Genomic DNA, 15,912 nt, shown 5'->3' with positions numbered 1-15,912 from the left:
AATGAATCCGACTAGGAACCATGAGGTTGCGGGTTCAGTCCCTGGCCTTCCTCAGCGGGTTAAGGATCCGGCATTGCCGTGAGCTGTGGTGTAGGTTGCAGACGCGGCTCGGATCCCTCATTGCTGTGGCTCTGGCGTAGGCCAGCAGCTACAGCTCCGATTCGACCCCTAGCCTGGGAACCTCCATATGCCGCGAGAGCGGCCCAAAGAAATAGCAAAGACAAAAAAAAAAAAAAAAAAAAAAAAAAAAAACAGATGATACATTCATCCTTGAAATTTGTGAAGTTACTGATAGTACACAGTCAGGCTTGTGTAAGTAAACTATAGAGGTCTTACTTAGTGCTAGAATATTTGTAAAGTAGGTCATATTTGAAGAGAGCCTAGAGAGGGTGAGTCTATGAACTGAATCTATGACCATTATTATCTAGATGTCTACCAAGGCAGTTTCTACTTGTAAAATGTGTTTCTTTATATATATTTTTCAAAATATTTCTGTATACATGAAAAGATATTTGTATACATGGTAAAAAAATTTCAAGCATACAAAGTATTAAAAGGTCCAAAAAGAGTATGAATGGAGAATAAAATGTATATAGTGAAAAAAAAACCTTCTCCACCTTCTCCATCCTGACCCTCATGTCTCTCAGTTACTCTTCCCAGAGGCAGTCACTCTTAAAATGTTTTTGCTCTATGCATTAAATGCAGTTTTATATATTATAAATATATATGTACATACATTAAAATGTTACACAAAATACTATATTCATTCTTATGCATCTTGTTTTCTTCATTTAATATAGCTTGAAAATTGTTCTATATAAAAACCTTAAAATTTGAAGTGTTTTACTTTATTATTATTATTATTTTTTGTCTTTTTGTCTTTTCTAGGGCTGCACCCATGTCATATGGAGGTTCCCAGGCTAGGGGTCTAATTGGAGCTGTAGCCACCAGCCTACATCAGAGCCATAGCAATGCAGAATCCGAGTCGCATCCGCCACCTACACCACAGCTCACAGCAACACCAGATCCTTAACCCACTGAGCTAGGCCAGGGATCGAACCTACAACCTCATGGTTCCTAGACAGATTCATTAACCACTGAGCCATGACAGGAACTCCAGAAGTATTTTACTTTAATATAGGTCACCTTTCCACAGTCAAAATGAAATAGAGCATTGATTTTATACATTCAAAGTTAATTGTATGTGCATGAATGTAGTGTTATGATTCAAAATAGAGCATTTTTTTTCTTTGAAAACTGGCTTTCAGGTGCCTATTTTCAAAGTAGGATAATAACAAAATAATATAGAAAATTCAAGCATACCTGAGATCCCCAAAATTGAAATAACCAGACATGTTTTCTTATTCTCTGCTCTATACTAATACACAAAAAGGCCATAATAAATAAGCAGATAGTAGGGATTTAGTTTAAAAACAAGTTCCAGAATATTTTGAGGACTGTACAAATTCAGTTTAACGTTCTGAAAGAACTCAGACCAAGAAATCATGAGTTTGAGCCCCAGTTTTGCCATTAATTAGTTGTGTCACTATAAATAAGTCATCTTGCTTCTCTGGACTTCAGGGCTATTTTTTCCTTCTGCAAAATTAATGGGGTGGGAGTTCCTGTTGTGGCTCAGTGGTAGTGAACTCGGCTGGTATCCATGAGGATGTGGGTTCGATCCCTGGCCTTGCTCAGTCAGTTAAGGATCTGGTGTTGCTGTGAGCTGTGGTGTAGGTCACAAACATGGCTTGGATCTGGCATTGATGTGGCTGTGGTGTAGGCCAGCAGCTGTAGCTCTGATCTGACCCCTAGCCTGGAAACTTCCATGTGTGGTGGGTGTGGCCCTAAAAAGATAAAAAAAATTAATGGAGTGAATGAGGATTAAGTTGATGATGCTGATGATGCTGATGATAAATATGATAATAATAAATATTTATTACCCACCTACTTTGTAGTAGTTACCTTGCAAACCATTAGTTAATTTACTTCTCATAGCAACCCAAAGAGATACATACTATCTTCACTTTTACAGATGAGGAAACTGAGGCTTATAAAGTTTGCATATGCAGTTTCCCAAGATCACAGTGTAAGTGGCGGAATCAGAGTTAGAATCAGGTGGCTGTGATCATCCAAATACTTAACCAAGTTATCCAGAAGCCATGTTTTCTGGATCTGAAGGCTCATTGACTGTTTTCCAATCCCTTTTTTAAATTTATGCTTGCTTTTCATAAGCATAGGAACTTCACCTACCCCCACTGTGATTCTAATATACTTCCTCACATTGAAAATCACTACATTATATTATTTTCTAATTTTGTATCCATCAATATTATAGTATTATTATGCAATTACATCCTGAAGTGCCTGTTGAATCATCAAAGAAATATTAATTAATATTAATATAATAGTTTTAGTGTTAAGTATAACTGGAATATTAATTTAATCAGAACATGCAATTCCCTGGCCAACTTGGTTAAGTATTTGGATGGTCACAGCCACCTGATCGAATAAAAATAGATTTCAATAAAATTTGTCCCAATGGAACAACTGAGGAAAATAGATCACTTATTATTAATCCCACGGTTTGAATTATCTTGTGAAAGAACACATAAATTTGTTGAAATAGATTCAGTTGGGTTTTCTTTTAATAGCAATTTTTATTCTCAGTGACTACTTTTGGTGTGTGTATATGTTTTAGGAATGCTATCCTCAGGTTCAATGCCATCATCACTTTGTCCAACAGCCTCAGATCATCTACTCTCCACACTGTCAACAATCTCATTCTAGCCAGCAAACACAAACAATCACAGGAAGTGATTTAATTTCTACAAACACTGGAAATGAACTGTGCCATGGTGGAGCAAACCATACACATGAGCAGGTAAGATTAATCAGCTTTTATATATAATCCTTTTATAAGGATATAAAACTGAAATAATGCTCTTAAACCTCTCTCACACTGCTGTACTGATTCCTTCATTAAGTTTTCTTCAAAATATTGAGGAGTTATACCATTGGGATTTGTGTTTTGTTATGGCATTTTAAACTATTGCATTTGGAGTGGATAAGCAATGAGATCCTGCTGTATATCACAGGCAGTTACTTGTGATGAAACATGTTGGAGGATAATGTGAGAAAAAGAATATATATATGTATGTATGTATGACTGGGTCACTTTGACAGAACCCTGTAAATCAACTATAATATAAAAAATAAAAATCATAAAATAAAAAATGACAAAAAATAAATAAATAAAAACAAATTTTTTCATCTCTTCTCAGAAAACAAAATAATTCATGTCTACTAATAAATCTACGAGGGAAGTTAGGAATCGATGAATACCTAATTTCTAGCTGATCATCAGTTCTAAAATATGTCCAATTGTACAATATTAAATATTTTAATGAAGTATGGTATTTAAATGAACAATGAATTGGAAATGATATTGTCTGAGGTGATTGTAGTGGTCACATTTCACAAGCTGCTAATTACTTCCTATATTTTTTCTTTGAAAATGTGGTATATTAACTCAAGTCAGAATATGTGAACATTTTATTGTATCAACAAAATAGAAACTAAAACTTAGTTGCTAAGAATAAATCTCTTGGGACACAATCATCAGTGACTAATTTATATTCTGAATACTTTCAAATCTTGTAAACATCTGTTATACAAGTGTTAAAGGCAAAAAGATTTCAACTGGGAGATCTAGGAGAGCTTTGTTGAGGAGATAGAGGTTGACCTGGACTTTGAAGAGTGAGCAGAATTTCCATGTGTGGTACTGTGGTGTGGCATGGACGTCCCAAGAACAGGAAATCACATAAACAAAGTCATATATTGGGGAAAGTATATTTTGGATTTTGGGAATAGTTAATGTTTCAGTTTGTATGGCAAGGAAGACATGGGATGAAGAGTACTAGAGCATAGGTTTAAAATAATACATTAAGGCCAGATCATGAGGTCTTTGGAGGTAATGTTTAAAATTTTGAACTTTATTTGGCAGGCAATGGAGAGCGAGTGAAAATACTGATAGGTAGGATTTAGGAGGTTTATTCTAGCAGTTTTGTACAAGATAGATTGGAATATTGATTAATCTTTTCTTGCAATGATCAAATGAAGAAGGTATCATCGTTGCACTTATTGCTCAGATAAGCTAAGTTTCAGAGACGTTACATTACTGGAAAAGGCTCGCACAAAAATAAAAGAAAAAAAAAGGGAGTTCCTATTGTGGCTCAGTGGTTAGCGAACCTGACTAGCATCCATGAGGATGAGGGTTCGATCCTTGGCCTCCTTCAGTGGGTTAAGGATCCGGCATTGCCATGACCTCTGGTGTAGGTCACAGATGCGGCTTGCATCTGGCATTTCTGTTGCTGTGACTGTGGTGTAGGCTAGCAGCTGCAGATCCAATTGGACCTCTAGCCTGGGAACCTCCATATGTGGCAGGTGCAACCCAAAAAGACAAAAAGACAAAAAAAAAAAAAAAAAAAAAAAAAAGGCTTTCACAGCTAGCATGTGGTAGAGCCAGGGTTCATACATAGATAGCCTGACTCTGGAGCTTATCGAGAGCTCCCTTTTGAAATTGAGGCAGTAATGTGGAGAGTCCTTGCTCAATAATGTAAACATGAATAGAGAAATGGATTAAGAGTCTGCCACCAGGGAGGTATGGTGATAGAAAGTAGACTAGCTTCTAGGTAGAAAACCTGGGTTCTAGTCCTAGCTATGTCCCTTTCAAGCTGTGTGTTCTTTAAAAATACTAAATCTCTCAGAAATTACCTCATCCATAAAATTTAGGTAGTAATGTCTACTTCACATGGTTGATGTAAAGAGTAAATGAAAATATGTTTGACATGCTTCATAAATTATAAAGTCTACAACATGAAAAAATGCCACAAAGAAGGCTTTGCAGAAAGAACATTATTAAAAGCTATTTCAAAAGTCAAAACATAAAACTTAAACTTAGAATAATGGCAGTGAGAATGGAGTAAAGGACAGTTATCAGTGATGGGAACAATATTACAGGTTTAAGAATCTTGTCCAGCGGCATTGGTAAGCTATGATATCCTTTCATTAGTTTTGTACAATTAATAATATATCTAACCAGATCAGCCATTGTCTGTTTAGAAAATGGGCAGAGTTGGGTAACTAATATATTTCTTTCTATTTTTATTATTCTACTTCAGTTTGAGATACCCATATAGCTTTGTTAAAGTCTGGAGGCTTTTTTATAGATTTTTTTCCTGGTTTTTCAGTTTATACAGTTAAAGTTGAAGTACTGCGGGAAACAGAATAGTGCCCTGGGGAGCTTAGAGTTAGAAATTTCCATCTATGTGGATAACGTAGCATTGGATCCACTCCTGGAGTTAGGATGGGGTAACCTGATTGTGCAGATCCCATGGATAAAGGAGGGCAGAGAATGAGTTGTCCCCTAGGCTCCTTGGTGTTTACATGTCTCTTCCACATGAATGGAAGAGTCTCTAAAGAGTATTAGAGTAGATGTCAGGCTTTTTTTTTTAATTTTGTTTTATTTTGTTTTAGGGCTGCACATGCGGCATATGAAAGTTCCCAGGCTAGGGACTGACTCAGAGCTGCAGCTGACAGCCTATGGCACAGCCACAGCAACGCAGGATCCGAGTGGTGTCTGCAACCTATACCACAGCTCACGGCAATGCTGGATCCTTAACCCACTGAGCAAGGCCAGGGATTGAACCGAAATCCTCATGGATACTATTTGGGTTCGTTACATCTGAGACACAATGGGAACCCTAGTTAGGCTGTTTAAAACTAAAGATTGACCCATGTTTAGTTTGTGTTTAGAGTAAAATTGCAATTTGGAAATGGTGTAATAAGGTAGAAAGAACATAGACTGTCAATTCAGTTATCTGGGTTTACAAAACCTGATCCCGCTGAGCTGCATGATCCTACATAATTGACTCTAGCCAGACTGATGTAATTGACTTGACTAAACCTGTGTATAAAAGAGGGCGAATCACACTTAACTTGCAGTGTATCTACAATAGGATTGAGATAAAATATGTAAAGTATCCAGCTCAGTGCCAAGCACAAAGTAGATGCATGTTTGACTCTCTACCTTTTTCTCCTCCAACTCCAGGAACCAAATTTTTCAAAGCATCAAAGTAAGGAATTGGTTCCAGGAGTTCCCTAGTGGCTCAGCAGGTTAAGGACCCAGTGTTGTCACTGCTGTGGCACAGGTTTGATCCCTGGCCTGGGAAATTTCCACATGCTATGGGCATGACCAAAGAAAGAAAAAAAGAAAAAGAAAAGAAAGGAAAGAAAGTTGTTCCCATTGTGATGATATTTTTAAATGAAACTAAATCACCTTTAAAGTGCTTTCCAAGAAGCAAAAAGCATTAAGCTGTTTTTGAAAATCAGGTGTCCAATACCTGGTTTCAAAATATTTTTATAGAATGAATTTATGTATGTTTTTCATAGTTCTCCTTAAAAACATCATCATTTTGGTTTTAAGTTCAAAACATCACTGATCACGTTTCCTTCCCTAAGGACACTAAGAATAAAGTGCTGTGATCATTTTCGTGCCATTAGCAAGGAACAGATAATTCCACATATGTTAGTGACAGGGAAAAAAGCTCAGCAGAACTCATTTTACAAGTTGTCATACAGGTGATGTTTATAAGAAAGACTCAAATAATTATATATATTGCATGTACAACTCTTTTCCACTTGGCCTGGGGCTTCCAAGAAAATTTTTAAAGTCATGGGAAGATGTAAGAGTCCTGCTCACTTGGATAGATGCCTTTATTCCGTTGTCTGAAATTTTAACTTTTGTCAACATCAAGGCAGCACAGATCTTCTTGTCAGGTGCTTTTTTTTTTTTTTTTTTTAATGTTCCAAAGGCTTTTATTTTTATTTTTTATTACTCGAATTATCACATCTGTAGTTGTATAATGATCATAACAATCTAATTTCACAGGATTTCCATCCCACAGCCCAGGCACATCCCCCCATCCCCCAAACTGTCTCCTCCAGAGACCATAAGTTTTTCAATGTCTGTGAGTCAGCATCTGTTCTGCAAAGAAGTTCCATCTGTCCTTTTTCAGATTCCACATGTCAGTGAAAGCATTGGATGTTGGTGTCTCATTGTATGGCTGACTTCACTTAGCATGATAGTTTCTAGGTCCATCCATGTTGCAAAAAATGCTGGCATTTCGTTCCTTTTAATGGCTGAGTAATATTCCATTGTATATATGTACCACCTCTTCTTGAGCCACTCCTCTGTCGATGGACATTTAGGTTGTTTCCATGTCTTGGCTATTGTAAATAGTGCTGCAATGAACATCGGAGTACATGTGTCTTTGCAAGTCGTGGTTTTCTCTGGGTATATGCCCAGGAGTGGGATTGCTGGATCAAATGGTAGTTTTATGTGTAGTTTTCTGAGGAATCTCCATACATCTTTCCACAGTGGTTGCACCAATTTACAATCCCACCAACAGTGTACTAGGGTTCCTTTTTCTCCACACCCTCTCCATCACTTCTTGTTTATAGACTTTTGGATGATGGCCATTCTGGCTGGTGTAAGGTGGTACCTCAGAGTGGTTTTGATTTGCATCTCTCTAATAATGAGTGACGTTGAACATCTTTTCATGTGTTTCTTGGCCATCTGTATGTCTTTGAGAATTGTCTGTTTAGATCTTCTGCCCATTTTTGGATGGGGTTGTTTGTTTTTTTGGTATGGAGTCAGATGCTTTTTTTGACAAGTATCTAGGAAGCTTGTTACAGTGTTTGTTTAACATAAGTCATTCACTAATGATGGAAACTCTGGGCTGCTTAGCTCAATAAACTCAGCAGTTCTGCCTGTTCCCTCACTCATTCACATGCGGCTCCAATGCCTCTCCATATTTATTGCCTTCTTCATGTCAGTTATTGAAAATGAGTGTCTTTTGTGTAAAATTCTATCCCCTGCTATCCTTTTCAAAAATTTAAGTCATATTTGTTTTAGGACTGTTTTTCCCTCAATACCACCTTTCTCTGTCTCCTGCTACCTCCTGCTCTTGTGCCCTTTTGAACTCTTGTTCTGTGGCAAACAAGAGTGGTTATTTATTTAGTCTTTTAAAAATAGTTTTTATTTTTTAAATCAAAGTAATGAATATATATAGTTTAAAAGGTCAAATAGTATTAAATGGCATATAACAAACAGCAATTTCCTGTCCCAACCCTTTCCATGCTCGCCTGATCCCCAGAGGCAACCATTTTCAACTCTCTGCTTTTTCTTCTGGTATTTACCTCTAAATAGCTACATAGTATGAATATACTTAAGCTGTTATTTTTTATTTATTAATGTTGTATATTATGTGTTGGTAATTCTGGTACATAAGGATTTAGTTCTATTAACCCCCCCATCTACCTGTTTCCATCCCTTTCATCATCCTAATATAGTTAAATACACATTTTTGTGGCTAAATCATTATTCTGTGTTTATATTATTGTTGCTGTGAAACTATTTATTGCTGATCCAATTTGTGTACTGTTTTGCTGCTTTTATTAGTACAGCTTTTATTTGTTCATGTTAATAATAACCTAAAGTTTTTCATGTGTTTGGTTTTCTTTGTATCTACTGTTAATTCATTTCTCAGTACAGTTTTATATAGCCAAGTGTTTTGCTTTTTGTTAATCAACCATTTCCTCTTTTTAAAACCTTGCAATCTGTATACACTGCTCTTCTTGGCTCATATTATCACTATTACTGCTGACCTTCCAGACACTCTCCCCATCCTTCAAGAGTTTCACTGGCAGGCTTACAATCTTTTCCCCACTTTCCCCTGACCCCTGCCCTGGAATGATCTATGAGAACATCACCACTCAGATCAGTGACCTTTCCCATGCTCTGTCCTCGTGTTTCTTCATCACCCATAATTTCTTAATTTCTATCATATCTCCAGCCCTCAGATTTTGGCCACTCCTTAAACCTCCTCATCACTCGAAAACTATTTAATCTGAAATTCTGAATGTCTCCTTCTCTTATCACCACTTTCTTACTCCATCTCCTGTCCCTCATTCCCATTGAGCCTTGCCCTCAGCAAGCTCTCTGTCAAACTGGTGTAACAATGATTTTGCTAGAAACACTTAAAATCTTTGTTGCCTTCTCTGACTAGTCCTCACTTTGCTGATCCCTCACTTTGGATAGACTCTGCTCCTGGATTTTGACTTCTTTGTGTGCTAGAGAAAGTTCACAAACTAGGCCAATTTAGTCTCGTACAAATCGTCTCTATCTTGCTAGACTCCCTCTGTTTCTAGACAGTCCTTTTAGCTAATTCTAATTGACTTGCCACCACAGTCCTCAATATCTACTCTTTCTTTTTCCCACACTCTTTATTCGCCAGATCCTACTGCTGTTCTCTCACACTCTGCAGGTGGTCTTGCCTTCTACTGAGAATGGGTAGTGGAACTTAGATTTTATTGTGCACCAGAATCAGCGGGAGGGCTTGTTTAAATAGAGATTGCTGGGACCTGATATTTACATTTCCAAGTTTACTGGTTATCCTAATATTACTTGGTCCAGGAACCACAATTTGAGTTCACTATGTGAACTCCTTCAACACCTTACTTCATTGAAAAATTTCTTTGTACTTTCAGCAAACTTCTGATTCTTTTGATCTTCAAGAATTAAGACTCTAACCTTATCTTCAAGGTGACTTCCCTTAGCAACCCTACCAATTTATTGATTTATGATCTCATCTCTTTCATTCCTTTCACCTTCAAAATCCCTGAAGTAGGGAGGCATACTCACTGCTGCCACTTCCTCATTACCCACACATCCTTTAACACTTTGAAATCCAAATTCTAGGTTCAACATTCTCATGAAACTGCTTTTATTGACATCTAAGTTGCAATTTACACTTCCTTTTTTGCTTTGTTCTCATCTTAGTCCAGTTCAACAGCATGTGACACTGTTGATCCACGTACTTTTTTTTTTTTTTTTTTTTTTTTTTTTTGCTGTAGACCAGGGATTGAACTCATGCTACGGCAGTGATGCAAGCCCCTGCAGTGACAACACTGGATCCTTAAACTGCTGAACCACAAGGAAACTCCCAATCCATTGTATTCTTGATATTCTTTCTTCCCATTATACTGTGCTATTGCTTCTAATTCTTCTTCTCAGGGTCCTCTTTCTTCTTTCATCAGGATATCTTCCCCAAGGACCCATCCTTGGCCTTCTTCTCCTTTCTCTACCCACACTCCCTTGACTGTATGGTATAAAATCTCTTCTATGACCTTTATATGAACAACTCCCCCAACTTTCTTCCTAAGCTCTAATCCATCATTTTTAATGGACTGGTCGCTGCCGGGGGTTACTCATAGAGAATTAAATTAGGTCTTTATTTTAAGTACAGAACTGTTTTTATAAATAAAGTCTTCATTTTAGAATTGTGTTCATTATATAATACATTCAATTCAGTAACAACAGTTATTGAAAATCTTCTATGTACCAGATACTGTATAATGCAACATTTCTTTTCTAAAATATCTATGGAGATTAAAATAGCAGTGAGGATTTTCAGAACCTAAAATTCTGACACTTTTTCTCCTGCTAGGATTTCTTTGTGTGGTGCAAAATAGGAAGAGACCAATTATGTTTTTTTTTAACTTTGTTGGACAAATTATGTTGTACTTAAAATGTATTTCATTTCACAGGGGATTAATGCTCACTGAATTAACTATCGTTTCAGTCTGACAACTATTATATGTCCTAAATCAAAGCAAAATTAATGAAGCAGTAATCTTATTTATATACAAGTGTCACCATATCATAATAAGGTTTGCCAGATAATAATCTATACTTTGTAACCTTTTCTTAATAGTGATGTTTTCCTTTGTCATATAGCAAAAATTTACTGCTCAGGAAGGTTGACTCAGGAGGGTCAAGCACAACAGACCTTATTATTTAACATGTTCATGACCTTTTAGAGGGTTAGGCATTTATGTATAATTGCTTTTATGTAGCATGGCATTTTAAACAGTTTTAATCCACTAAGCAACCATTGTGAATAGGTGAAAAATGTACACATTTAGTGGAGATAAATTTAATTAAGACAATACCCTCTACTACTAGATTACTACTGGACTGTGACTTGTACCTCGATCATAAACTGTCCTTGGTCCCGAACAGGATTCTCACAAATGTGTGCCATTAAGCTTGAAGGCAAGAAAATATAAATAGCTCAGCTGAAATCTGCAACTCTTGTGTGTCTATTATCTGCAGGACTTAATAATCACTACCACTGAATTTCATAAATGTGGTTGGTTAAAAGTATCATCTTTGACTATCAAACTTTATATAATGTAGATGCTAGCAAGAAAATTCCACCCCTGGAACCTCATAGACCACAAATAAGAAATAAAACCTCAGATTGGAGGCAGGACAAGAACTTCAAAGGCTCTAGTGAGGCGAAGCCCTGGTTTTCCTTTACAATGTACTTACTTTCTACAGATTTTCTGAAAAAAATGACTAATTTGCCTTTGATTTCACACCTAAATGTTGTTGCTTTGCCTCGGGTTTGTGGCACTATTTCTAATCAAAGGCTTTTTACTAGCAATCAGAGACAAAGGATTGGATGTGCTTGGCCATTATTACAGTCAAATAGTGATCTGATTAAAGGTATTTGATGGATGCATGCTAAAGAATCTTTAATAATTTTTGTAAATTTTTGAGAAATATCCTTTGTGTATCTGGGTACAACTCTTTTTCAGCACAGTTTGTATTCCTGGCCTGTTTATATGTGAAAAGCTAAAGCTATTATCTAAGATTGACATTTGACATTTGAGATAGATCTCATTCATCAGGCAGAAAAGTTTATATGAGGTACTTTCTTATCTCAAGTATCTTATCAACTCAATATTGTCACTGAGAGAAAACCTCCATCCATTCGAGCTATCATTATTCTGACTGAAAACATTCATGTTTCCTTGGAAGGTTCCCTATCTTGGCTTTTGCAAGGCAACAAGAACATGGTTTTGAGCCAACTCTAAAAGAAATGTCAAAAACACACCTACAGACAGTTCCAATAAAGCTCATAAGCTCTATTGACCTGTGATTTAGTAATCGAAAATATTTCTAACTGGCACATCATAGTGTGCCAATTTAAGGAATTTCATTTTATTGTTGAACATAGTCCTGTAAAAGATTTAACAGCAGATGAAAATCTGATTTGTTTGGAGTTCCCATTGTGGCTTAGCATCTTGAGGACCCAACTAGTATCTATGAGGATGTGGGCTTGATCTCTGTCCTTGGTCAGTAGATTGATTCAGCATTGCCATAAATGCGGCATAGGTCACAGATGTGGTTCAAATCTGACCTTGCTGTGGCTGTGGTGTAGGCCGGCAGCTGAGGCTCCAATTCAACTCCTAGCCTGGGAACTTGGATATGTCATGGGTGTGGCACTAATAAAAAAAAAATAGGAAAGAAAGAAAAAGAAAATCTGACTTCTCTGTCCTCTCCCCTCCAAACTGTTGAACCCTACTGGGTTTTGTTTTTTACTGTGTTATGCAAATGTTATTGTAAAATGTAGACTCCGCAAAACTGAAGAGGAATATATACAAAAAGCAATTAAATTTTACTCCCTGCTTTTCTACTTTGGCATCTCTTTTGTCAATAGAACCCATTCTTGGGAGTTCCCGTCCGTCGTGGCTCAGTGGTTAATGAATCCGACTAGGAACCATGAGGTTGCGGGTTCGATCCCTGGCCTCGCTCAGTGGGTTGAGGATCTGGCGTTGCCGTGAGCTGTGGTGTAGGTTGTAGACATGGCTCAGATCCCACGTTGTTGTGGCTGTGGCGTAGACCAGCAGCTGTAGCTCTGATTAGACCCCTAGCTTGGGAACCTTCATATGCTGTGGGTGTGGCCCTAGAAAAAGACCAAAACAAACAAACAAACAAACAAACAAACAAAACCACTCTGCTCCTACCTTTTCTCTAGCTGATTAAAATTTATGACCTAACTTCAGCTGTATTTTATATAGTTTCACACTAAGAAAATCAAACTATTCATTGTTTCAACTCCCAGCCCAACTAACCTCCAAAATAATGCAGTTAGGGCCCATGTAATTCCTAAATTGCTGAAAAAAACAACCAGAAGAGGTCTTCTGGGGAGGCAATGTTATGTAGTGGTTACAAGATATCATTACCTCATTTAATCTTTACATCAAGTCCATAGGACTACGCCTGGCACATAGTAAGAGTTATTATCATTTCTCAAAATAAAATCATCTCCCTTTGGTAACTTTTAACACCTCTTTTTATGTATGAACACTGACACCATATTGATGCCAGTCATTCCCTGTCCTGGACTCTGATTCTTTATTTGGCTCACTGAAATCACATGAGGAAAAGTTTTAGTAATGGCACTAGAGATTCATATTGGTAAAGAATTATGTACTCAAAAAGTTTACTAGTGTGCAATGCAATGAGAGGAGAAAATTTGTGCAAAAATTTAAAAAGAAATAAATAATTTCAAACTATAAAATTACTTTGTAAAATTAATCAAACTGGAAAGGAAACCCCCACACACAATTTTCACAGCATTATGAGGGGATTACAATTGATTTAGAGAGAAAAATATGCAGAATGCCAAGCATATCAAATTAGTTGTTTGCAGATTCTAACAGGGAGCTCTCTGTTTGAATATCCTTGAAAAATGCCCTTCTCTACTTGGGAAAGTTAACAGTTTTGGAAGGGACACACACACACAGGTGAGGCAGGAAGGGGCTATCTATCTGGCCAGCTACAGCAATGAAGTAACCTGAAGATCAGTGGAATGACATTGACATAATAGCTAGATTATCCTCTTATCCAGTTAACCTTGATCTTTAAAATCATATTTGAAACCATGTTTTAAGGCCACTCCCAGTTTGGTGTGGCATAAGGAAGAAATGCATGAATAAAATATGAAATTAAAAGTTAGTAATTATTCTAGTAAATCAATTTATACTTTATTTTTATTTTTTTTTTCCTTTTTGCCATTTTTTGGGCTGCTCCCACTGCATATGGAAGTTCCCAGGCTGGGGTCCAATCGGAACTATAGCCGCCGGTCTATACCACAGCCACAGCAACTCGGGATCCGAGCTGCGTCTTCGACCTACACCACAGCTCACGGCAATGCCAGATCCTTAACCCACTGAGCGAGGCCAGGGATCGAACCTGCAACCTCATGGTTCTCAGTCGGATTCGTTAACCACTGAGCCACGACGGAACGCCAATACTTTAATTTTTTTAAAAGTATAAAACCAAGGAGTTCCCATTATGGCTCAGTGGTTAATGAACCCGACTAGTATCCACGAGGATGTGGGTTTGATCCCTGGCCTTGTTCAGTGGGTTAAGGATCCAACATTGCTGTGAGCTCTGGTTTAGTTTGCAGAGGCAGCTTGGATGTGGCGTTGCTGTGGCTGTGGATGTAGGCCAGCAGCTATAACTCTGATTTGAGCCATAGCATGGGAACCTCCATACGTCGTGGGTGTGGCCCTAAAAAGACAAAAGACAAAAAAAGTCTTGCTAATTTCTCTTTTAAAAAAAAATATACCCCCCCCAAATTAGCCATTATTCTGAATAAAAACTTGGCTATATATATTTGACCTTCATTTCCTTATAGGAGTCTGACACTGAGGAGGAGCTGGCCTCCAAGATTAAAAATCTAAGTAGAACTCAAATGTCAGTCTCCAGCTCTTACAAGGAGTTCAGTTTAGTTGCCGCAATTACGCTTACCCAAACTTAGAAAAAGGCTGTGATGGCTCACCATGATATTCTTGAGGAAATGCTGCCTAGGCTCTTTTTTGCCTTCTTAACTATTCTTGGCTAGCTACTTTAAGAGAGAAACTTGTAAAAAAAATATTTTCAGAATCAGTTGTCTCATTTGGCATTTGAGGTCACCTATCATTTCAATGAGTACTTACTGAACAACTGTAGAGTGTTTAAATAGGATCATGCTATGACTCATTCTTTACTCTTAAGTTTGTTTATTTCTTTTGGGTAGGGAGAAGGTGCTGAGAGAATAAAAAAAAATCTTATTTAGGACACTATTCATAGTAATTTGTGTTTAGGATTTCAAATGTCTCTGAGGACTATGAATTTTCCATATTTCACTCCGAGCTACTTTTTCCCATGTCAGATTGACTAGATATTCAGCCCAAATAATAAATGGAAGGAATTCAACAAGAAATAATAAAAATACACTGAATTGAGAAGATTTATTTAATTTAACTTTAAGCTATACTAGTTCATCAAGCTGATTGTCACTGAGAAATACAAGTCCAAATGAAATTCATCTATATTCAGCATGATTCAAATAACTCACATTTTCTTTTTGAACAAGGGACAGATGAATAAGCCATATGATGATGAGCAATTCAAAGAATTTGATTTACTTCTTTTACTTTTTATTTAAGCATCTATATTCAAGAAGTTTTATATAAATTACTCAAATTTTGCATTCATTAGGTCACTTAGACTTGAGTGAAATGAAATTGAAAATGCCATTGCAATGTTGCTTTTCCTTTAAATTCCTCCCATATTGGAAAATGTATATAACAGCTGCAAAGAAAATTTAGTGGGTTGATTCATGTTATGACTTTGTGAAGTTACTTGTATTAATAGGTTACTTCACTTTTTTTCCTTTCACATCAAAATATCTGTGAACTTGAAACACAGTATTATTTTTAATTGTGATTTATGTTTTCTTCAGGTGATAATGCAGGATGATGGCCCTGAAATATTGGACCCCAAGTATTTTGGAGAGTTGCTTGCTGATCTAAGCCGTAAAAATACGGATCTATATCACTGCCTGTTAGAACATTTGCAGAGAATTGGAGGAAGGTACTGTAAATATATCATTTGCCTTGATGTTGTAGCTTTCAAACATTTTACAATACCCTGGTATTTTGTAATAGACT

The 15,912-nt window shown here is 36.9% G+C and overlaps 1 protein-coding gene across 10 annotated transcripts in view; it reads left to right on the top strand.

Annotated features, from left to right (window-relative positions):
- The window catches only part of POF1B (premature ovarian failure, 1B), a 76,748-nt gene that overhangs the window by 31,566 nt on the left and 29,270 nt on the right, over nucleotides 1-15,912 (top strand). For 6 of the 10 annotated variants that reach the window (XM_021080030.1, XM_013986277.2, XM_013986279.2 and 3 more), the window contains 2 exons: nucleotides 2,699-2,881; nucleotides 15,705-15,835. In XM_021080030.1, the coding sequence (XP_020935689.1) occupies nucleotides 2,699-2,881; nucleotides 15,705-15,835 (314 nt within the window). The remainder of the gene's footprint in view (nucleotides 1-2,698; nucleotides 2,882-15,704; nucleotides 15,836-15,912) is intronic. The other 4 variants (XM_021080031.1, XM_021080028.1, XM_021080029.1 and 1 more) reach the window with 1 other exon arrangement.

Source organism: Sus scrofa, chromosome X (assembly GCF_000003025.6).
Source record: "Sus scrofa isolate TJ Tabasco breed Duroc chromosome X, Sscrofa11.1, whole genome shotgun sequence".
Taxonomy (NCBI): Eukaryota; Metazoa; Chordata; class Mammalia; order Artiodactyla; family Suidae; genus Sus; species Sus scrofa.
Note: the sequence above shows the minus strand (reverse complement) of the source record. Positions and strands in the feature narration are given on the sequence as shown.